The sequence below is a fragment of the Galleria mellonella genome, unplaced genomic scaffold, assembly GCF_026898425.1.
Source record: "Galleria mellonella isolate WM207_F2 unplaced genomic scaffold, CSIRO_AGI_GalMel_v1 utg99, whole genome shotgun sequence".
Taxonomy (NCBI): Eukaryota; Metazoa; Arthropoda; class Insecta; order Lepidoptera; family Pyralidae; genus Galleria; species Galleria mellonella.
Genome location: NW_026442184.1, coordinates 642492 through 668589, shown reverse-complemented (window position 1 = coordinate 668589; position 26098 = coordinate 642492). Strand labels below are relative to the sequence as shown.

General features: G+C 36.1%; 1 protein-coding gene across 2 annotated transcripts in view; it reads left to right on the top strand.

Annotated features, from left to right (window-relative positions):
• Nucleotides 1-25838, top strand: part of LOC113521224 (E3 ubiquitin-protein ligase ZNRF2) — a 153700-nt gene extending 127862 nt beyond the window's left edge. For both annotated transcript variants that reach the window (XM_026906692.3, XM_052903002.1), the window contains exons 2-4: nt 19592-19687; nt 22720-22825; nt 25134-25838. In XM_026906692.3, coding sequence (XP_026762493.1) covers nt 19592-19687; nt 22720-22825; nt 25134-25191 — 260 coding nt within the window. In that variant the 3' untranslated portion in view covers nt 25192-25838. The remainder of the gene's footprint in view (nt 1-19591; nt 19688-22719; nt 22826-25133) is intronic.
• Nucleotides 25839-26098: the final 260 nt, after the last annotated feature.

Below are 26098 nucleotides of genomic sequence, written 5' to 3'. Positions count from 1 at the left end.
GTCACTTTTATATCTAATATTCTGTCTAGTTTTCCAAGCTGAAACCGATAGCAGAAACGTTTGTCGCTCCAGAAAATGTGATATCTTTATTGTCTGGCGACATTCGTGCCCTCCGGGCAAATATTTGAGCAACACCAGTGTTTTCGTTTGGGTGTCTTGATGTTATTACTGTGCACAAATTGCGATATATCTGTCTAATTCCACTTAGTATGTCGATAGCGGGAATTCCTTGTGTTACATTCGTGTTATATGTTTGTTCATTCCGCATTACAAATACAAGGATTAAGCGTAGCAACAGTTTGTTTTAAACTATAGAAACGAAATAGTTTTGTAATAAATTGTGTTTGTGAAGGACATGCGGAATAGAAAATATAGTCTTTTGCATTTTATACTATAAGAAAAGAAAAGAAAAGATCCAAGCTTGCCGAAGACTGGAAAGATACCGAATCTTCTGGTTAAAAAATCTAAAACAGTGGTTTAGAATGAGCACCAGATCTCTTTTCAAGATGTAGACAAAATAAAGATTGGCACGATGATCGCCGACTTCCGGTAGGAGGTGTCCCCTTAAGAGAAGAAGAAGTACATTTTGATTTGAAGAAGATCATATTGGATGATTTATGAGTTTTGCAAATTATAAAATCTTGATGAGAGTGTAATGAAAAATATATTGAGAAATTATTTTCGTATTATTTAAGTAAAATACTAGATGTAGTGAAACTCTAAATCTGAATCGTGTAATATATCTATAGTCCTTGTATTTATATACATGTTTTGCACAGTTTATTTGTATTTGAAGGTTATCTGGATGAAAATTTTTATATCTTTAGCAAGGCAATGTTTTCCTGATTCTACATTTTTTTACCTTTCTACTTCTGTGATATAAATAGCAATATCAAAGCAGTTCCATTGCTTTGCGTTTTATTTATGAATTCTCTGATTCCTTGATTAGATTGCCCTTTAAAATCGTACCTGATGTTTTTTGTGCACGGCACATGAATTGTTACTAAAACTTCACATTTTTCTTTATATCAACATGTCTATGTAATTTTATCTTTTAATATTGTATTATTTTCTTGTTCTCACAGACATTAAATGTATATCATCATGACCATCATCATATCAGCTTGTAACTGTCCACTGCTGAACATAAGCCTCCCTCTTGGGGGTTTTTGCCAGTAGTTGCCAAACTTGGCAGGCGGATTGGTAGGCTTAAGAGATGTTTTAAGAGGGACGCTGCTGCCTATCCCTCGTTCTCCTTTAGTCGCATCGATCTTACGACATTCACAGGAAAGGAAGGGGTGTGTATAATATGTATGTAGGTGTGTGTATTATATCATACTCCCATAGCTGCTGCATTATTGTCGTCTTCGAATGAGTAATGGAATAACAGGAATAATTCTTTTATATTAGAATATTTTTACTTCGCCAATTTCTAAAAATACTTTCGTAAGAATGCAAATTAAAGTATGTGTATACCTATAATATCTTTATTTAAAAGCACTTTTGACTTTTCATTTTTTCTTTACGATTTTGTACTTTATTTACTTTACTGTAGCAGTGGTTTTAAATACGATTAACAATTAATACAATCTCTTTGTTTGTTTGTTCATTTTTCATCGTCTGCAACTGAAGGATATTGTTCAGCATAATTCATAACAATTGTATGTGAACAAGGAATTAGTTGATAGAATGGGCCACATCTTCCTTTCCCGCGAGTGTCGTAAGAGACCACTAAAAGAGCTTAAGGGTCCAGGGATGGGCAGCAGTGTTCCTTTTAAAATATCACTGAAGCCTAACTGCTGTTGCTAATCCTACTGCCAAGTGTGGTAACTACTGGCAAAACACCTAATGGTGAAGGCCAATGTTCAGCAGTGGACAGTTAACGTCAAGAGATTAGTTTCTAACATGACGTTGTTAGTTTCTCATATTTAGGTAATACAATTTATTACGTTTCCATGCATTTATATGTTTTTGTATTTGATTTCACTATGACGTAGACATCTAATTATAGAAACCTATTTTGGGAGTGGCTTTATGACGATCAGAAAGTCAAGGTCGAATTTTTATCAACATGCAAATTGATATAGTTTTTTTTTTATTGTAAATCGATTAACTGAATATGCGTCGTATGCGTTCTCTGCATATGCTGGTGCAGTGTTACTAGAGATATTTTTAGTACAGTAGATAATTTTAAATTTACGAACGTTGTTTCTAATGAAATTTACATTCAGGGAGTTAAAAGTTTTTAGAAATCAATACTAGTAACAAATTTGCTAATGGCATATTTAATACGTTTGAAATCCTCTTATGAACCAGAGGGAGACTTTGTACAAAAGTCGATTGCTTGGGTGCCTCTGTCCCATTCGTGTTTCAACCATGAAGCAGTTGTGTTTGCATGGCTGTGTTACGGTTTGAAGGGTGGGATATGGCGTGAATTTACAGGGTACAGAGGAATAACGTCTGAGTCCTCAGGAATGGCAACGCATGGGGGTATCTTGGGCGAAACAGTATACTCTGTTATGTCCATGGTACTGCTCAGGGCGACGGTTACCACTTTCCATGAGGTGGGCCGTCAGCTTGTGTGCCATTCTAAGTTGTATAAAAACAAATGCGGTCAAATATGCCAGTACTGTTGTTACATTGAAAAACTTATTATTATCCGGGCTGGAGTTTAGTAAGCTGTAATTTCTAATTCATCAATTCTGCATATACTTTGAATGCCAATTTTTGGACCTTACAGCACACATCATAGTAGTTTAATTGACTCCCTATACATTTTGATTTGTATTTCCTACTTAAATTTTATTTCAAAAAGAGAATCGACAAAAACAGAATTAAAACAAATGGTATTTTGAAAAGGGCTTAGCGCGTAAGAGAGTCTCTCTTCTTATTTAAGAGTGTTCTCTCGTTGGGGCATCTAATTCATGCATTCTCTTCTAGTCAGTTACTTCTAGTCTTCTATTCCAGCACAGTAAAAGGGTTTTTTTTATGGGTGAAACTGGAATGGTAACCCCGCCTGCGCTAACGGGATACGCTGACGGGGCTCCAGTGAAGGGTGATAGATGAGAATGAAAATAGGCCAGTTAGCCCATTATGATGAATTCATCAGGAATTAACCATGATAGTTTCCAGGGGGAACCGCGAGGGGGTCGACCTGTTTGGGTATATTGCTAGCAATGGGATTCTCAGTCTCCATTACTAACAATCCATTCCCCCCCCCCCCACCCCAGTAAAACGATTTAAGGGTACAATCCAGGCTAGTAGTTTTTTATTTAATGCATGATAATGAAATGGTAGCCCTGCTTTAGCTAACGGTGTACATTGGCGGGGCACCAGTGAGGGGTGAGAGATGAGAATAGTAAGGCAGGTCAGTTAGCCCATCGTGATGAATACACCTTTAATTCGGCACGATGGTGCCCAGGGGAGACCACGTGGAGGTCGGCCTGACAGGGCATATTGCTAGCAATAGTACTGGTAGTCTGAATTACTAACAATCCTTAAGGCTAATAATTTAGTGATACGGTTAGCCAGTCTTATCTCTGATTTCCTATTTATGTTTGCGGTTCTGATATCCTGTTGAGATTACCAGGTGCTAATCAAGCAAGAACAAGTTCGCCCCCACCAACGTTATAGTTTATAAAAACGGTAAACAAACTATATGTGTACATTCAACTCGTTGAACTACTCCTCATGTACGACTCGTATCTATTTCTGGTTCACTAAGGGCGAGGGTAAACGGCCGGAATGTCTCTTTGAATACAGAATATTATGTTATAATATATATATATATATATATATATATATATATATATATATATATATATATATATATATATATATATATATATATATATATATATATATATATATATATATATATATATATGTATATATATATGTATGTATATATATATATATGTATATATATATATATATATATATATATATATATATATATATATATATATATATATATAATGCAGGTTTATTTGTTTATGTCGTCAATGAAAATTGGCCTAGTCGACTAGGTTTTGTTGATTATGAACGTGTGAATCGTATAGTTTAAATATAATCGCTCTATCCGTTTTTACAATGTTTATTGCTTCAACCAACTGAGTTTCTATTATACGGGTACAATTATGTGTATATGTGTTATTAGTATTGTAATCGTTTAAACTGTCCATTGTATGTGGCCATCAATAAATAGCAGTCGTCGCCCTTACTGCCCTGTAGGGAAGTGACGCACGGGTGGCCGGCTGTGACGTCACCAATCGCGTGCCATACATAACACTGTGTGACGGTCGCATAGGTAACAGTCACAGTTGTAGCCTCAAGACGGCAGCGCGTCTGAACTTTTACAATTGTTTTTTTGTTTATAAATAATTCCCGTCATTAGTGTCTTATGTTTGACGGCAGTCCGTGGACTATGAGGTGACAGTGATGTATTAAAATTTGTGTTGGTATGGTGAACTATGGGTATTATAATAGGAACGTGTGTGCCAGACGCAGAGCAGGACGCAGCGGCCTATGGTGCACAGCTGAGGAGACCACCCCGACGAATACTCTATGGTAACAAGGTTTTTTTTTTTTTAATTTATGAGATGTCTTATTGGATTATTAGGGAATTATTAAACTGGAAATCTCTTACCACAGAATACCATAGATTAATGCAAAAAAACTTTTTATGCTAGGTCAGTATTTATTTTTTTGCACTATAAGAATAATAGTCTTTAATTCCTTGGATTATTACAACGTTATCTTATTTCTACTAGGTATGTTAATTAGTTAGTTAACTTAACTGATAGTTAATTAGTTTACATATATATATGTATATATTTCTCTCTATGCAACAACCCCAGATTGGGTGAACTTCTTGCACTATTATTTCGATACAAAAAGATTGCCGAGTTATTAAGTTACTAAAAATAAAAAAATAAACTTTTTTAAACTTCTTAAATTCAACCACGTTTCTTTTTGTAAACCCGTATATGTAATGTTTTTTTTTTGTTTCTATTAAAACTTACTACTACTTGATCGTTATTTCGAGAATTGAATCGACAATGAAATTGTGACACTTGTGAGAATAACACGTGAATTTCACTAAGATAACAGTAGTGCTCGAGTTCAAGTACTCGACACTGTTAACACCTCGCGAGGGTGTAGCAAACAGTTCTTACTTAATGTTCAAGTATTCTCGTGTTAACAGAAAATGTCTATGTGCATTATATTTATCATATTTTATAATATTTTTTAAATTAAATTAAATGAATTTATTTTGCTATGTATGTAGATAGTTTTAGATGAAAGAGGTTTACATTTCCCATATACATTCTGCCTCTGTGTCGGCGTGCAAATTATTAGCAATATGAGAAACATATATTTTTACTTTTATATTATATTCGATAAATCAATATATACATAATTTATTACAGTAAACAGAAAATAAAACCTAAGAGCAAAAGTACTAATTACATCTCCAGTATAGGTTGTCAAGTACATTTGTGTTTTTTTAATAAAATATTTATTAATGGTATAAAAACTATTATATAACAGCCAATTCTTAAATTTATGTTTAAACACTGTATGGAAGAAAAGAGTTGTCGAATTTTCATTTTATAGTAAGTTTTTGGCATGTTTCATAATTCACAAACTCAAAGTTTTTCTGTGTACAAGTATACGTGTTTAGCTTCAATTGTGTTTATATATATATATATATATATATATATATATATATATTCTTTTGAATTATATATATGTATATATATATACTACAGAGAGAAAATCGATCGTCATCATATCAGCTTTTAACTTTTTTTTCCCGGCTACTTACTTTTAAATGGATGATAATGGAATGGTAGCTCCACCCGTGCTACCGGTATACACTGGCGGGGCACCAGTGAAGGATGATAGGTGAGGATGAAGCAGGTCAGTTAGCCCATCGTGACGAATTCAACAAGAATTGTTCACTATGGTTTCCAAAGGGAACCACGTGGAGGTCGACCTAATAAGGCATATTGCTAGCAATGGGGCTGTCAAACTCCATTGCTAACAATCCCTTTTCGCCCTCAGCCTTTAACTGTCCGCTGCTCTGAATATAAGAGACATATGGAATATGCTGGTGGTGCAACAGTGAGGGACGATAGGTAAGAATTAAAGGGCAGGTCAGTTGGCCCATCGTGATGGATTCAGGAGGTACCATGTAGAGGTCAACCTCATAGGGTATATTGCTAGCAATGGGACTGGTAGGTCGCATTACTAACAATCACCCCCCCCCCCCCCCCCCCCCCAAACCGACCAGTTATGTCATGAGCAATCTGAGGTAGTATAACAATATAGCAGTAACTATCTATTAATGCGTCATGCCTTTATGTGTCTTGCTTGGGATTGGCCCAATACAGCCCCATAAATACTGCCCACGTAATAACCACTACGTAGTTTTTCCCAACCAACTCCCCTCCGCATTAGTCTTTTACTGTTTTTATACGTATGTATTTATTTAAATATTATATAATATAAGCAATGGGGTAGTAAGGCCCCATTATTAATAATCCTTTTCCCCCTGAGAGCAAGCGTTTACCCATGTTACTAGAGAGTAAATTCTGTCCATGGTTCGTGCACCGAAACATGGCTTCTGCAGGCATTTGCCACATGTCGAGCTATTATGAAAAAAGAAATATATATCAATTTTAGTCACGGTTGAAGTCGCATTTCTTATGGTGACCAATCTTTAATTATTTCATATTGGAATGCTTATTCATATTGGAATCATAAAGGGGTGAAGTCAGCTAGAGAAAGAAGCAAGGAGTGTGGCCACTTTTCCATACTGTGTGGATTAGTATATTAATTTTAGTATTATATTAAACTATATAAATACATTAATTACCAATTATTAATTAAAGCAAATAACTTAGAATTTACAGCGATAATGTATTGTTATTATTAATTAGCGTTGTAAATAACAATATTATCATGTTCGTAATGGAATTATAGTATGATAAATTTAAAGTACTCGTTTATTTAATTAATACACTGCCAGCATGGAGGATAAAATATAGAAAATACCAGTTCTGTATAACTTGAATATTGTTACACTTTGTTTAGTTGGTAGATTTTTTTTATGCTGTCCGGAATGGCATTTAATGGACTGTGGTAATCGTTGCCTATAGACATAAACTCACAAATACATCATGGAGTAGTTGACATACAAAATAATCGAGAGTTTTCTCCCTTTTGTTGTTTATTTTCAACTTAATGTGAAGATATAAAAATAAACTTCAATGAAATGAAAATCATTCCTTTTATTAATGACTTGTTAACTACAAACAGACATACTTACCTTCACATTCTTAATATTAGTAAGAATTGTCATGGTTTTATCCATTCTGCATCAAGTTCTTCGGTATACCTATATACAGATTCTGGAACGCTATCTTAGTGGTCGCAACTGTGGGTACAGTCGGGGGGGTTAATAACACTTGTGGTGTAATGTAGGCCATGTGTGGATATGGGCATGGGCACATTGGCATACAATAGCAGGATGGTGCAGGCACAGGCTTGCAAACCACGGGCGGAGAGCAAACGAGCTCGGTCGTGGTACTCGGCGTGGTCGTGGTAGGGCGTGCAAGTGGTATTATAATATTGGTTTCATCCTCGGAGTCCGTATCACATGGTGGCGGGGTCGGACAACCCTCAGGGTATATGATTTCTGTCTGAATTTTCGTACTTATCTCTGTAAATAATTTATCTATATATAATAAAGTAAATAAATATGTCAAGTGGTCCCGGTATAGAATAGGCTACACCTTTCCCGTGGGTGTCGTAAGAGGCTTTTTTTTATACAACTTAGAATGGCAAACAAGCTGACGGCCCACCTGATGGAAAGTGATAACTTTCGCCTATAGACATGAGCAGTACCATGGACATAACAGAATATACTGTTTCGCCCATGATACTCCCCACACGTTGCCATTCCTGAGGACTCAGGTGTTATTCCTCTGTACCCAGTAAATTCACGCCATATCCCACCCTACAAACCGAAACACAGCCATGCAAACACAACTGCTTCACGGTTAAAACACGAATAGGACAGAGGTACCCAAGCAATCGACTTTTGTACAAAGTCTCCCTCTGGTGAAGATAAAGTTACGTTAATTTGGTCATAGTATAACTTATTAGGATTTGTCAAAGACATTTTCTAGGGGAGACAGCGTGGAGCTTGACTTGATATTGTAGCAGATAGTTCATTTTACTAATAATTCTTTTACAGAACAAATTGTAAGACACACAAAGGGCACACACAACAAAGACAGTTGTCATGCATGTTGTGTTTGTAATCATTTAGCTAAAGACGCAACTAACAGTTCCGGGCCTTTAATAGCTGCAGAATAAGTCTTATAATAGTTCATACGACATTAGTGTTTTCCTCGCAATTCTCTGCAGCAACTAGCCTCGCTCCGGCGAGCAGGCAGTATTGAAAGTTATTAAAACAACTGGTTTTCTTAATACGGGCCTTAAAATCGACGTTTGCCCCGTGACATTGGCTGTCATCGCCGCTTAATTCGATTATTCTGCGTCTGACGGCACGATTACACGTTAATTAACAAGATAAAGTCAGAGTTCTAGTTGCTTAATTGGTGTTTTATATTCGTATTTGTTATTTTATAATACATCGGTGAAATTAATTTAATAAAAATTAATGTGTATCAAAAAAAATATCATGTATGTGTATAATAGTTCGTAAAGACCAATTTTGACCAAAATTGGGTAAGCCCATAGAATTTCTAGATATTTTTTTTTCTTAAAATCAATTATTACTGTATAAACTACCTAGTCAGAACTATCCACGTAAATTCCGAATATACTGTCTACATGCATTCACAACGGGAGTTTTATGAACTTACGACGTTTGCATCACAGCGTGTAGTCTCGTACCGTAATGCTGTGATACATATATACCCCTTGAAGATTTCCAGATAAAATAACGTAAAATCAAAACAATTGTACTTATCGGAAACGAAAAAAACAGTAAATTTATAAAATTCTCGTTGTGCATGTATGTAGATATTGTTTAAAAATGTACATAAGTACTTCTCTCTATCCAAAGGTTGCCTGGAAGAGATCGCTTTTAGCAATATAGGTCGTCCATTGTTTTCTCAGTGTGAATATTTCTTGAAATTGTTTGTATCTATTTATAATAAGTTTACTACTGTAATTTTTTGGGGAAAACAATAAAGACTATCTATCTATCTACAAGTCTTAAAAATAATACTGTCTGTTCGTGTTAACGTATTAAAATTTTTGGTTTTCTATCTTAAATTATTACTATACTTTGTTTTCTCACCCTCTGAGTTCCGTGTTCGTAATCTATTAGACATTTTCTGTCTTTTCAGTCGCTTGCATTCGCTGCACATTGCACATAAAACTTCTAAGATCTCTGCGTAGTCCGTCTTCGCTTTGCAACTTTGACATGCTTTCCGACAATCTATCTTACATATTATTGAAGGTATCAATGCAAGGAATATGAGCAATATACTGTACATAATTAAATATTTTTATGTTTTAGCTTGCTTAAGTAATTTGTTTGCCAATAAGTAAAAATAACAGTAAACTTTAAATTGCAAAGTAAGTATACATATATATGTATACTCTTAATCCGCCTAAGAAAATTCCTTTCTTTTTGTATTGCTTCCTCGAATTTACACGATTTTCTTTTGAAGAAAAATCCGCCAAATCTGATTATTGGGTCTCTCTTGTTTATCTTTCGCAATATCCACTATACATTTTATATTCCTTCAGGATGTTAGGGTAATAGATTTATCCTTCCCAAAATATTCTGCTACACAGGAGTTTGACGTCTGTATAGCTATAAAGTTATTATCAGCCCTTGCTGTGTCTTCCACTTCGCCAATATCAATCTCGAGATAATTTATTGATATAACATTGTTTGTAAAAGTTTATTCCGCGTTTGCCTTTTTGCTAAAGATTTTATTAGTGACAATAATTCTTTGTACTCTTTTATACCGATAAGTAAATAATACCTCGAGCAATTCACTAGCTGTAACTATTGAATGAAATGGAATTGTTTTGCGATAGAGTACATAAAATATTTTATTTCCTTTTGTTATGATCAGTTGCTATTGCATTATTAAATTTATCCAAATGTGAGTGTAATCGTGATGCTATTGAATGGTTTACTGGATTTTGTTGCATTGTATTTGAGGAAGTTATGTTAATTTTTAATAAATTTTATTTAGATATTAAAGGGTTAAAAAGTAAATAAAATACTCCAATAGAATAGGTTTGTTAGATGTTTCTATAGGACCGGTAGTATTTTCAATTACATCTCATTTTATTAATTTTATTTACACGAATTTAATTTATGAAATTATAATTAAATAATCATACAATATTACAAATTTATTCTCTATTGTATGGTCTAGAAATCAAGGGACAAAACCCACTTAGAGCGTATTTTCAACGGCGTGGCTATTTTACCTGAAAAATGGTGTTAGCTATTGTATTAGACAATTAAGCATTGACTAATATCAAGGTAGCAGCAGTGGTAGTTCATCCATTAAAATATTTGTTATTATTTTAGGTTCGATTAGTAGGTAGGTAAGTAGGGTAACAGATCAATATAAACTATATTACATTTAGGTTCTATTCAAATGCTATTAACGAATATACGGACGGTAGTTTGTAGGGAATTTGTAAAATATTAGACTTTAATTTATCGGTAGTAATTACTTAATTGAATCCACGTGAATCCTGTGCTTGTTTCTTTCCCCCCTTCGTCTCACTTCAAAATCATGGATTGATTTCAAGTTAGCAGAATTCTAAAAGTTGCCATTTAAAAAAATATATTACACATTAATATCATCTTCATCGTCTCAGCCATTGTCCGTCCACTGTTGAACATAGACTTCCCCCATATACTGCCATAAGGAACGGTCCTAAGCCACCTGTATCCACTGACTCCCTGCAATGCATTTGAGGTCGTCACTCCATCTAGTGAGGGTCATCCTACACTGCGCCTGTACGGGATCGCCGCTCAAGAACTTTTCTTTAAAATATTTAAAGTAAAATTATAAAGTGAATTTTACATTTAATATTAAATTTCTATTCGGAATAAGATCTGACATATTTTGATATATTTTGATAAAACATATCGTGTGTGTATAATTTGAAGGATTTGCTTTGGCCGCAATATGTCATCTGCCATCCGCTACATTAACCACCGCCTACGTCGTGTGCAGGGACAGCTGTTTATATTAATTTGTTTATGTCGACGTTGATGATTATTATCCACAGTAATTACGAGTACTGCGTGTATACAGAGTTTCATGACGATCGGTACAGCCGTTAATATGTTAAGAGGCGATTAATTAATAAAGTTACTTTCACATTAAAATTTCACAATAATTTTAAATTGGTAAATAGCTGTTTCTCTCGAGGTTTCTTATTTAAATTATATTTTAAAGGTAATCAAGTTTATAGAATGTTAAAAATTAATAAAACCTATTTGTAATACTGTCTGGCACAGCAATTAGAAGCGTGGAGGGAGATATTTTTAAATATTATTATATATTTATTTTATAATAACTTCTGATAGATTTCTATTTTACTTATACCTAAAAACTAAAGTAAAAAACCAGTTTATTTCATTTTTTTATGCAAGTTAGAATGGCAAATAAATTGACCTGATGGAACATGTTAACCGTCGCCTGTAACACGAGCAGTACCATGGACATAACAGAGTTTATTATTTCGCCCATGATACTCCGCATGCGTTACCATTCCTGAGGACTGAAGTGTTATTCCTCTGTACCCTGTATATTCACTACCATGGGTATACCAAGGGTGGGTACCCTTCAAACCGACTGCTTTACGGTTGAAACACGAATGGAACAGAGATACCCAAGCATACGACTTTAATACAAAGTCTTCCTCTAGTAAATGGGGTGCATTTATATTAAACTATTTTAATTCCATCATTCATATTTCATAGATTTTTTAAATTTCTAATTTTAGTAACCATATATATATAACATAATAGTAGTACCAGAGGGAGACTTTGTACAAAAGTCGATTGCTTGGGTACCTCTGTCCCATTCGTGTTTCAACCGTGAAGCAGTTGTGTTTGCATAGCTGTGTTTCGGTTTGAAGGGTGGGATATGGCGTGAATTTACTGGGTACAGAGGAATAACACCTGAGTCCTCAGGAATGGCAACGTATGGGGGGTATCATGGGCGAAACAGTATACTCTGTTATGTCCATGGTACTGCTCATGTCTATAGGCGACGGTTACCACTTTCCATCAGGTGGACCGTCAGCTTGTTTGCCATTCTAAGTTGTATAAAAAAAAAATAGTAAAATTGGTCAGAGTAGCACGTTTAAATTCAGTCATGTTGGCAGGCAATTACTCCCGGTGGGTATGGTTGTCAATCAATACTCACAGTACACAGTCGGTACCATGATCGATATTCGTACGTACATGGTGTGTTGTTGACAAACGCCATTGTTCGAGCCGGTATGCGGTTACAATTTCTTCACAGTCCTGCCTGTTTCTATGCGAATCAATTGTTAGAATTGTTGACTTACCGAATTTATAAAATACATGTGCTAGGTATTTTATTCCTATTGTCGGACTTTTAATTCGATGCAGTAAACCGACATAAGTTAATGCGACTTTTAAAAATAATGTTACCACTCTTAACTTGGTAGTGATGGCTTCATTCGCTTAAAAAATAACTATTTTTACTAGCGTAAACCTATTAAGTTATTATGTAAGTAATATATAATAATTACTATTTCATTACAACATATATATATATATATATATATATATATATATATATATATATATAGTATGCCTGGGGAGTATCATGGGCGAAACAGTATACTCTGTTATGTCCATGGTACTGCTCATGTCTATAGGCGACGGTTACCACTTTCCATCAGGTGGGCCGTCAGCTTGTTTGCCATTCTAAGTTGTATAAAAAAAAAAGATCAGTTTTCCTCTTCACTTTTTGGGTGAAAGTTTGTAAGCTATTTTACCTGCTACAAAGATAGTTTGTAAACCTACATATTTGCAAGTGGGAAGATTCTTAGTAATGAGCACTAATTGCCTCGTTACTATTTTTTTATTTTTATAATAGCTCATGTGACGGACATAACAACCGTTAACTGCTGAACATAAATCTCCCCCATAAGGGGGGGGGGGGTTGCCGATAGTGAAAATCTATTAAAAAAAACCATTCACTCGTACGCCGCCGGCGTAAGCTAGTTGCGCGTGCACCAGAAATTTTTGACCATCTCTGTAAATTATTGATGCCCATTAATTCTTTTCTGTCCGCGTCTAGGGAAAGTAGATAAAGTTTTGTTTGAGAAATCAGTTCAGGGTACGATAGGACTGATATATCTGAAGAAGGTAAGAGCCCTATAAAAATAATAATAAAAAGTTTATCATTCTATTTTCATCCATTTGTAAAATCTTCGTGCACGACGATGGTCTTTCATGATTTTGGAGCTTTCTTATATCTGAAAACGGCCACAGTTCTAAAATAATACAGGTCGCTAGTCCACTTCCTGAACATTTCAGTTAAAGACTGGGAACGGTGCCACTGTTTCGCATAGAAATAAACAGGAAAATAGATATAAATAGACAACCAAATGAGTATCGACCTGAATAGGGGCAGTCGGTAGTCGTAGTTTTACCATTGAAATTGAAATGGAAACTTTCAGACATACATACAGTTTCGTTTGCCTAATGAATCCCCAATAATCTTGTAAAATATTTTTTTTATCTGTTCTCCTTTAACCAAAGGTTGTCTGTAAGAGATTGCCCTAGCGATAATACCGCCTTTTGTACCTTTATGTATATATTTTAATTTATACTTTATGCTATTGTTTTTCCCTTGAATTGTTCAAATGGTAAAAGCATTCTCTCCCAGTGAACCGTAGGGAAGTGTCAGAATACTCGAATGCGATACTAGTAATTATTGATATACATACATACTAAAATTACATATATAAACGTATAAATATATATAAATAACAAATATATTTACATATATATGGCATATATTATATTATAGACGATATTGAGAATAATATAAAGCACTTACTGCTCGGATAAAGTAAAAATGTGAGCGTGAACGTTTTTTTTTAAAGACGGTTTAGTCGGTAGTCTCTTAATGGCATCAGAAAGCGCGTTCATTTGTTATTGTTTATTTTTGTCTTTGGAGCAATAAAGAGTTAAATAAATAAATAAATAAGATATTATTCCCTGCCCGTTGTAGCGTGGTGGCAGGCGACAATTGACGTTTTGGAAGTTTCTACTGTAAAATAACATTTACTAATTATAATAGATACTTTCTTATCATCAAATGTATTAGTATTTTTGTCTGTAGTTGTAGTGATCAAAACCATTTTTTTATACAACTTAGAATGGTAAACAAGCTGACGGCCCACCTGATGGAAAGTGGTAACCGTCGCCTATATAGACTTGAACAGTACCATTGACATAACAGAGTTCCTGTTTTGCCCATACTACCCCCATGCGTTGCCATTCCTGAGGACTCAGGTGTTATTCCTCTGTACCCTGTAAATTCACCCCATATCTCACTTCAAATCGAACACAGCCATGCAAACACAACTGCTTTACGGTTGAAACACGAATGGAACAGAGGTACCCAAGCAAACGACTTTTGTACAAAGTCTCCCTCTGGTCACAATTCACTTAATATATATATAGGTTCTAAAAAAGGAGTTTTTTTTTATTATATTGATTGCGGATATATAGTCCTTGATTAAATTAAAGCCTCTGAACCATTGCGAAAAGTCATATATCAAGTAGACAACTGTTACCAGCAGCTTTTTTTCTATCCCAGTACCCTGAATTTTATGAATATTATTGACCCAACGCGACCAAACGTCTGTCATTTGAAATAAGGTTTATTTTTCTTAACTGTCATACGACACGAATGACAGTTATTCTTGTGATGTATTTTATTGTAGGAGGGAGGAGATTGTTAGCAAGTCTTAATTCATTGACACAAGTTGACCTCCACATAATGTCTTCTGGAAAGCAGCGGTTAATTCCTGGTGAATTCTTTACGATGAGATAAGAGAATCTACTATGAAATGTTTTCCGAAATTTCGGGGTCGAACGAAACGCAAATTTGATCTTAAACTTATATAATAAAAATCATTTAAAAATGTTTCATATGTTAAAATATTGTTCCTTTGGACGTTTATGGTAGGATTTAGGACGAACAAAACATTTAATTGAACGAAAACACGAAATTGATTCTTAAAATTGGGAATATCATTACATGGTATCCCCCCCCCCCCCCCTAATCTTAGTTCATTCTCTCTTCTAACTCCTCAATGCAGCTCCATCAGTGTCTTAGCGTAAATTGATAGTGGTACTTCTATTTTCGCCCATTACTCAGTTTTGAGGTGAAATAAAAAAAATGTATGGTCACTACAGTCCCCTGACGTCAGTTCATTAAAAGTTTCTACATCAAGGTAAACTGATATTCCGATAAGGAACGGCCTTCAGACCTGCTTTATAACTCCGCGACAATTATGTGATTCACTCTCGTGGAATCGATTCAGGATATACATTTGACACGTGAACCGGTACAATTGGGAATCGGATTGCTGAATTACTTTTTCCTTCGAATTTTCCATTAATTTATGAGTTTCACCTATAAGAGAATCCGAAACGAGGATATCCGCAAAAGAACCAAAACAAACGTCGTAGTCCGGAGGATAAGCAAGCTGTGGCAATGGGCTGGTCACATAGCTCGAAGAACCGACAATTGAATGGGAAGAAAGGTTCTTGAGTGGCGACCACGTACGGGTAAACGCAGTGTAAGCCCCTAGATGGAGTGACGACCTGAAATGCGTTGCAGGGGGTCGGTGGATGCAGGTGGCTCAGGATCGTTCTTTATGGCAGTCTATGGGGGAGGCTTATGTCCAGCAGTGGACGGACAATGACTGAAATGATGATGATGATGATATAATAGAATAATAAATTGCTGCAGTGATGATGTGTGAATTTGAGTTTGACGTTGGAATCGTGACTCTGTTATGCCCATAGTACTGCTCATGTCTATAGGCAACGATTACCACTTTCCATCAGGTGGGCCGTCAGCTTGTTTGCCATTCTAAGTTGTATAAAAAAAATATTGACTGGTAATCTCGAGTTACTTTATTATTTAAACCACCATCGGGTATCTTTGCACATCCTAAAGACCAGCTTTTGTACTACATTTTAATTTTTTTGTTAATTAAATTTAAATAAATATTTTAAAATGAATAAAACGCATCGATGGTCGGCGATGTTTTGTAGATACATTATATTTTAAAAAAATATTTGAACTTAGAACGCGTTTTGTGTATCTACAAATAAATTTTGGTCCGCAGAGAAAATAAGCTTCACCCTGGTCGTATGAGGACAAAACTCTCCCGGTAATTGTTCGCATGGGCTCATTAAAAAGATGGATGGATTCTCTGAAAGGTAGAACTGTTTGTGGAGTGACAAATGAAATGGCTGAATCGAGACTAGAATGTAAGGCAAAAACGTTCCATGCCGAGGCCAACTAATGGGAAAACTCCTGGAGGTTGATGAAGTACAGTCAGATAACTTGTGGACAAAAGTTAGTCTGTGTTAGATAGCTTTAGGTTTTTAACATTTGATTTCATTTGCTGTGTATTTAATTATATAATTTTGTCGTGCCCCACAAAATATTGAAAGCTTTTAATTAAAATAGATTGTGTATCGTTATTGGAAATATAACGGCTGCAATTACCGTCCTTGGATCGTTCGACAGTAGATGTTTTGTTAGATATTGTGTTTGGTAATTAAATGGAAAAGTTGCTTTATGGATATTGTTCAAAAATTGATTCCATGTACGTATGTTTATTATATCTATCTTCGGTTTAACTTACTGTGCGTGGTCATCCTAGTTCTAAGGTGTGAAGATGGATTCCCTGTCGAAAATTAATTCTAGATAAAATCGTCACGATAGGTCGACTGATCTGGTGGTCTACCATGAAATGAAATTCCGAATTTTCGCGCTCAATTTCGTATTTTTGTTCCCACCGAAATCGAACCAGTAAATGGAAATTAACATTTCGTTCATCATAAATCCTATCCTAATAGTCCAGAGGAACGATATATTAACATTTTTAATAATTTTAAACGGCATGTATTATGTTTTAACATCAAATTTCTGTTTCGTTCGTCCCCGAAATTTCCGAAAATATTTCGGGGTTACCATTCCATTCTTACCCATTAAAAAACACAATATTGTTTATATGTGAACCTTGATAGTTGAGTTTGTATGCAATAAACTCATCCGTGGAATACGCATACCACTTGTTAGCTGACGTACCTACATATTAGGAGATGAACGGACAAAGAGCGGCGGTGGCCGGACAGAGTACGTGACTCGACTCGACGCGTCTATTTACAGTATTGTATAGTCATGTCGGCACTTTAACTGCAATCTATGCTATAATAAACACGTTGTTACTATTTGCCGTTGGTAGGCCGGCAGGTAAAAATATTTACAAGGTTTCGACCAAAGAAAATAATATTAATCTGGCCGTTATGAGTACCCCGTTTGTTTGGATGGCATCCATTTTTTTTAATGAGTGATAGTGGTATGGTAACTCCGCCTGTGCTATCGGGTATACACTGGCGTGGCACTGGTGAGGGATAACAGAGGCGGATGAAAGCAGGTCAGTTAGCTCATCGTGATGAACTCAACTAGAATTAAACACGGTGGTTTCCAGGGGGAACCATGTAGAGGTCGACCTGACAGGGTATATTGCGAGTAATGGGGCTATTTGACTCCATTTCTAACAATCCCTTTCTCCCCATAATTGCGTTCATTGAAGTAAAAATTTGGAGAGGCGTGCCATGTTAACGTAGATAACCTATACTAAATCTATAGTTACATTTTCTGAGAAAGGTACATCTAGCGACAATAAGAGGAACTAATTCATTATAGTAATTTTAGTTTCTAAATTGCACTGTAGCGGCAGCACACACGTTTATTGCTATTCGGTTGCTTATTGCTTTTAAGAAATACAAAATATACCAAAAGATAGATTGATAATTTACTTGTATTACTTATAGCATACAAATAAAAACAGAAATATACAGAAAAAGAGAGAAAAAAGAATGCATATACAAAAAAGCGAAATATATAAAAGAAGTACATTTTTTTTCTTTTATGCGTGTGCCATAGTAACACAAAATGGTCACATCTCAGTTTATTGTTTTGCCCTCAAAAGAGTAAAATACTGATATTCTGTTGTGGCCAAAAATAAGCATTAAAGTAGAAAATTATCGAATAATTTTTGGCCATCGCAAACTGGCTGGAGGAAGGCAATGTTCATATCTAGAAGTGGTATGTACCACTTTTAATACTACTGAAATCCCGCGGTTTCATTTATAACAATGCATTCAATTTGCACGGCCATACAAACAAGACACTTGACGGACAAGTATCGCAGAACGTATTGACTGTTTGAAGTATGCGTTTCATATGTCAAGCGGTAAATAGAGAATCATTACGAAAATAGCTGTGTGTGCGTCACAGTTCATATACAACTATACATGTAAATTGTATCAATCATAACTTTGAACACACGCCTCTAACTAGATGTGGAATGGCGTCCCCTGCCTGTCATTAGGACTTGTATTACCTACCATTGGGATATTGTACACTACTTGTAATATGTAGTTGTCATTCACTGCTAAATTATAGAGAACACTCAAGTATTTGATAAGACGAATTAGTGAATTCACTAGCTAGACTTGGTTGTTTGTTTATTTATTTATTTTTATACAAATTAGAATGGCAAACAAGCTGACGGCCCACCTGATGGAAAGTGGTAACCGTCGCCTATATACATGGACAGTACCATGGACATAACAGAGTATACTGTTTCGCCCATGATACCCCCTATGTGTTGCCATTCCTGAGGACTCAGGTGTTATTCCTTCTGTACCCTGTAAATTCACGCCATATCCCAACCTTGAAACCGATACACAGTCATGTAAACACAACTGCTTTACGGTTGAAACACGAATGGGACAGAGGTACCCAAGCAATCGACTTTTGTACAAAGTCTCCCTCTGGTAAAATGGTTACTAGTTATTTACTGCACAATAAAACGTTGTACAAGTGGCGGGCTTAATGCCATATGGCATTCTCTACCAGCTAACCATTGGGTAAAAACAGAAAGCGTATGTTTGTTAAAAATCTAGAAAATTATCTAATTAGACATAGTGCTAGTGAAATGTACACAAAAAAAAATGGAGTTTAGGACAAAGATGGATAGCCTAAGATAGATTTTTTGCTACCCTTACTCTTTTGGATATAAATGTGAGTTACAAGTATAATTTCTTATGCAATTCTCACAGCTAAACTGATGGAAAAATAATTAAAAAAAAAGGATTGCTCTAATCTCGATTTCACATGACAGACAGCCGCAGGCCCATGGCCAGTTTTTATTTTTTAATCTGTAGATTGTACGCATGCTAACCGGCTATGTTTAATTGTTGCAGGCATAAAATGTCCTGTGTGCAGCAAGTTCGTGCTGCCGGACGATATAGAGTGCCACCTCGTCATGTGCCTCACCAGGCCTCGTCTCTCATACAACGGTTGGTATTTATTTTTAAATAATTTTCTAAATATGTCAATGTAGGGGCACCGTTAAGCGGTGGAAATACGTTTGTCCTTACTTCTGATAATGAGGATGAAGCGATTACAATATTTAAGAAGGTACGTGCACTTACTTGAAGGAATCTCATGCGCCGCACTGCTTTCCACCTTTGACTGGATGCTGTTATAGATTCTTGATTGGTAGGCCTACACAAATATCTTTAAATATACAATATTTGATCTTTAATATGATGATCTCCTAGTTCACTGTTCGGTTATATGCTCTTGAATCGCGACGGTACGTGATCTCGAGCCGTGTGCAAGGACGAGTTCACTAACTGCCCTCCAACTTAATAATAATGTAATCGCTTCATATCCGCGAGGTGTGTGGACATTCGATTAAGAATCGAATAATCGATCGATTGAAGCGCCGTTTGGGACGATACGGTCAACGTATGAAACATTTTAATAACACTTTATAATCACAAGTTGAAATACACAGTGGCCGAAAATTAAGTTGACAAAAAGAAAATTAATTTTCAAAAATGGAACGTTTCAAAGTTTAATGATTAGACCATAGATTAGACTAATCTATGGTCATTGATTTTCCTACTTCTAAAATCTACGCGTACGAAGTAACTGACAAGAAACTAGTTGTAAATAAAAGAAAAAAGTTATTGGATAAGTTACAAGTGCGTCGAAAATTGAACCTGAATAAGACGCTAAATTAATGCAGCTAACTTAATGGAAATACGGTATTTCATTTGTACCTTATTCATACCTTTAATGGAAATCATTAAAGATTATATTTAACAAAAAGTAAACTTAAGTCGGGTATCATGGGCGCAACAATATACTCTGTTATGTCCATGGTAGCTTAGTGATAGCTTGTTTGCCATTCTAAGCTGTAAAAGAAAAACCATCACGCTTCCAACATTAGAATTGTATCCAATTACCTAAATTCCCGAATACTGTAATGTTATAATTGAATAAACAAAGTCACGCCCGTGTTACCTTTCCGTGCCTGGACACTTAGTACGACTTTGGCTCTTAATTTATTGCTAGTTTTGCGAGTCGTGTTTGGCACACTAATGAGTTAATTTTGTTAAACACTTCTCTGCGGTCTACTAAGATATATACATACTTACACGAAACTTGAGGTTCAACAATTTATATAGAGAGTTCACGTAACTCATTTAGAAACGGGCCACTCAATTCGCCTGTACTTTTTTATATAGTACAGGATTTCCTCGCAAATTCTTTGCCGATTTTAGGAATTCTATTTGCAATCGACTTTTTTTTTAATACAACTTAGAATGGCAAACAAGCTGGCGGCCCACCTGATGGAAAGCGGAAACTGTCGCCTATAGACATGAGCAGTACCATGGACATAACAGAATATACTGTTTCGCCCATGATACCTCCCATGCGTTGCCATTCCTGAGGACTCAGGTGTTATTCCTCTGTACCCTGTAAATTCACGCCATATCCCACCCTTCAAACCGAAACACAGACATGCAAACACAATTGCTTTACTGTTGAAACACGAATGGGATAGAGGTACCCAAGCAAACGACTTTTGTACAAAGTCTCCCTCTGATAAATAATAGGATTTTGTTTGACACATTTTTGTTTAATGGATGGTAATGGAATGGTTACCATGCCATGTTCATTAAAAAATATACTGATATTAAATCATATATCATATATGGAGTTAATAAAATATACTGATATTAGCTCATATATCATATATGGAGTTAATTCTATTGAATACAAAAATAAACATGAATTGGTTCATATTTTGGGAAGTAGAATAGAAATATTTATTGCCAGAAAACATACAATTACAATATAAAATATAGATGACATACAAGTGTCCCGTACTAGGCAAAAGGAACCGGCTCAGCGGATGCTGTGAGTGTCCCAGCGCAATGTGAACAGCTGCACAGCGCTGGTTTTCAGCCAGTCCCTCTCTTAACAAAACATAACCAAAGTGCAGTGGCCCACTGTAAATAGCTTCTTACAAGAATTATTTCTCGTAAAAAAATTCGATGTATCGTGCAACATACACGACGTAAAAATAATTTAAACGTACAGGGAACCTTGTGCGTCTAAACATGTTAATAAATGGTTTAATCTACAGTGTTTCCTAGAAAACGTCAGTAATATATAATAGTTTGTATTGCGTACGCATTATGTATGTAAATAACTCTGTGTTCAATGGTGCGGGGGGCCATGGCTTATGTGAAATCGATAGAAACTATTACAATGGGCATTTAGTCGTTATGGATATAATATTGTACGTGACCTTCATTAATTAACTAGTTGTTGTCCGCGGCTCGTTCAGCAAAATACCAGAATGTTCTTTTTATGAAATTCTAGAAATGCTTAGGCTGATGTAATAAATCAAGAGCTACATGACCTCTCGTTTACTAACATAGGTTAAGTAAATATATAACTAACAAAATGGGCCTTACGTTGTCTAAATACATAAATATTATTATATATAATGGATTGATGAATGGAATAACGGATTGCGTTCTGAGGAATTGTTTAAAATGATACCTACAGCCACCTTTTGTCATCGCACCGCTCGCCATCGACAGGGAATTCATCCTTACACGCTTGAACCTAAATGGATACGTACAGTGCGGTTTCAAAGAAATTTTCTCTCGCGAACGCTCAGGCTGTAGAACGAGCTCCGTGCTGAGGTTTTCTCTAGAGACTACAGTATGGGGTTTTTCAAAAAGGGCATATTAAGGTTCCTTCTGGGTCGACAACGCGCCCGTGACTCCCCTAATGTTGCAGACGTCCTTAGGCCACAGTGACCATTTACCATCAAACGGGCTGTATGCTTGTTTGCCACCTTTATGGTATAAAAAACGGGATTTAAAAAGATTTGAAAGTCTAAGTCTTGGTTGAGGACCTTTACATTGAGTTCTATTATAATGGACGGATGTATGAGACTGTATGGTCTTCCGTTAACTGCTATCCATCAACGCTAATGTTATTTATTAATTAAAATTTTCAGAGGACGTGCTCAGCGACTCGAAGGGGGAATGCGTGATCTGCCTGGAGGAGCTGTCAGCGGGAGACACTATCGCGCGCCTGCCATGCCTCTGCATCTACCATAAAGGGTACGTATGTATTCATAACACATACAATACATGAGGTCTAGCTGATCCATTGCCAGCAATACACCCTATCCGGTCGACCTTCACGTGGTGCGGGAGGATGAGGATAGACAGCAGCGTTCCTCTTAAAACATCTCCAAAACCTAACTGCGGTTGCCAATCCGCCTGTTAAGCGTGGCAACTACTGGCAAAACCCCCCAAGGGGAGGCTTATGATATATTTGCATACGGGGTCAGCTAAGCCGTTGCTTGGGTACCTCTGTCCCATTCGTGTTTCCACCGTAAAGCAGTTGTGTTTGCATGGCTGTGTTTCGGTTTGAAGGGTGGGATATGGCGTAAATTTACTGGGTACAGAGGAATTATGATCTAACACCTGAGTCCTCTTTATTGGGCGCATATGTTATGTCCATGGTACTGCTCATGTCTATAGGCGACGGTTACCACTTTCCATCAGTTGCCGTCACGATTGCCATTCGATAAAAAAAAAACGTCGACCCATCGGGATCATTTGTGCTTCCCCCTGTCTTATACCATCATTTCATCATTTCATCATCATTGATCCTTTGTGTTATCTTAACGATATCCCGCGGTTTAAGATATCTGTAGTCCTCTGGCTCTGGATAAGCCGCTCCCAGTAGACTCATGGACATGCTTGCTAACGAATCAGTTGCACATCAAGTGTTCCATGGATTCCGATTTCTCCCCGCACAGTCTGTACACTGTGTCCGAAGATAAACCCATCTTGTGTAGTATATACCTTATTGGCATATGTCCAGTTAGGGCACCCATAATGAGTCTTGCCTGTTGTCTGCCACCGCTGTAGATAAGCTTATCCCATCCTTCAACATTGTCATTTAAGAACTTTTTAGAATGTTTAAGACCCTTCAAATTCCTCCATTTCTTTAGCTGTTTTTTCCCTCACATACTCCTCAAGGGCAGAGTTAACAACACTTGATGCAAGTGCAACATATGATTCAGGACCTATCATTTTTGATTCTGATCCCTTTCTCGCCAACTCATCGGCCCTTTCATTACCTTTAATCCCAATATGTCCAGAGACCCATATCAAATTAAATAAACCTATTATGCCTACCCAAAAAAAAGGCCGATATAATGATGGTGATAGATGAATTCAAGATAAAAATTTAATGATATCTATGTTTTCATGTATACAAAGCAGCCTTTTAAAAATAAATACACTTATCGAGAAAATTGCTTAGTTTTTGCAAACGGGTTTAAAAATAAACTCAGCAGTGGCTAAGTGCTGGTAGGTACTCATATCGAGGGCCGATAATCTTCAAAAGGGCCGCATTTAGGTCACACATACATGCCCCTGTTCGATACGAGCTTGCGATAGTTGCATGAGTGCTCGTAACCTAATTCACTTGTCACATATGCAAAATAAAACCCACTTACCTAATTTGAGTAGTAGGTACCTGTCATGTTACGTTTCAGATGGAATATGGCAATATGAGAGAGTTTTGTGCGAGTATATTGTATGGGTACCTCTATTCCACTTGTTGTTTTGATTTAAAACGTGGGATTTTTTTTATACAACTTTGAATGGCAAGCAAGCTGACGGCCCACCTGATGGAAAGTGGTAACCGTCGCCTATAGACATGAGCAGTACCATGGACATAACAGTACTGTCTCGCCCATGATACCCCATCCATTTGCCATTCCTGAGTTCTCTCAGGTGTTATTCCCTCCGTACCCAGTAAATTCACGCCATATCCCACCCTTCAAACCGAAACATAGTTTAATCCAACATAGAATGGACTCTCAACTTTTCCCGTGTTTGTCGTAAGAGGCAACTAAGGTAACTTACTAGTCGAGGGAAGGGCAGCAGCGTCTCTCTTAAAGTATCACTAAAGCTTAACAACGATTGCTATCCCGCCTGCCAAGTGTGGTTAGTATTGGCAAATTGACCCTTTTGGGGCTGGCCTATGTTCAGCAGTGGACAGTTAACGATCGATATGGCTGTTCTTCTACTATTTTTTTGCCCCTCTATTCTAAAATGTACACCTAATTGTTCATTAAATCTATCATATTTATTATTGCTTAAATTAAAGTGAATACTCTTGTGCCACCTATCCACTTCTATCTGTTCTCCTTCAACCAAAGGTTGCCTGTAAGAGATTGCCCTAATGATGAGACCGCCTTTTGTACCTTTGTGTATATTTCAATCTGTATTTATGTTACTGTATTTCACTTGAATTATTCACTTGTCATTGTATATTTTTGTTTATGGTGCAATAAAGAGTTAAATAAATAAATAAATACTTACAAATTTAAAATTTCTTCTATTCCAGATGTATAGACCAATGGTTTGAAGTGAACAGATCGTGCCCCGAGCACCCCGGCGACTAGTGGCCGCGCGACCACCCCGGCCACCTCGGCCACCCGGGCCACGCCGGCCACGTGGGCCACGTGTGCCACGCCCGGCCATGCCACGTGCCATGTCGCGAGTGATAATTTTATACAATGAACGGACTACGCCCTCGGAGGGTCTTGTAAATAAACATATGCTAGTGAGATGTTTTACCATTTAATTAACTAAAAAAAAAAATAAAAATAAAACAAAGACAATTATAGTAAAACGCTATGGGGAAATTCTCGGTGGAGTATTAATAATACTATTAATTGTAAATTTTACATCGTTACTGTTTAGTTGATGCAAGTATATATATATATATATATATATATATATATATATATATATATATATATATATATATATATATATATATATATATATATATATATATATATATATATAAATATAATAGTTTGTTTTTATTATTTGATATATGTATGTATAATATTCGAGACACATTGTGTATTGATGGAAGCCAGGTTCGTTTGCAGTACGGTATAATAAATGCAAGGGTTACGTTTAGTGCGGTCTCTGTGATCTAGCAGCTGTTACATATCTGTTTCGTAAGCTTATAGTATAATAAATATATGATTTGATCTTTTTCATCTTGATAATAAACTTGATTTGTTTCTAAATTTTCTACGGTTGTTTCTTTTAATCCTCAATGTGGAATACCTATTAATTATATTGAATAAAGGCTGAACAGAGAATGAGTTACCGCTTCCTTTCTAGCGAGTGTCGTAAGAGGCGACCGTGGGGACTCGAGGACGTCGAGGGATGGGCAGCAGTGTCCCTCTTAATAAAACAACAAACAATCAAAGCCTAACGGCGGTTTTCTTTTAATATTTTTTATACAACTTAGAATGGCAAACAAGCTGACGGCCCACCTGATGGAAAGTG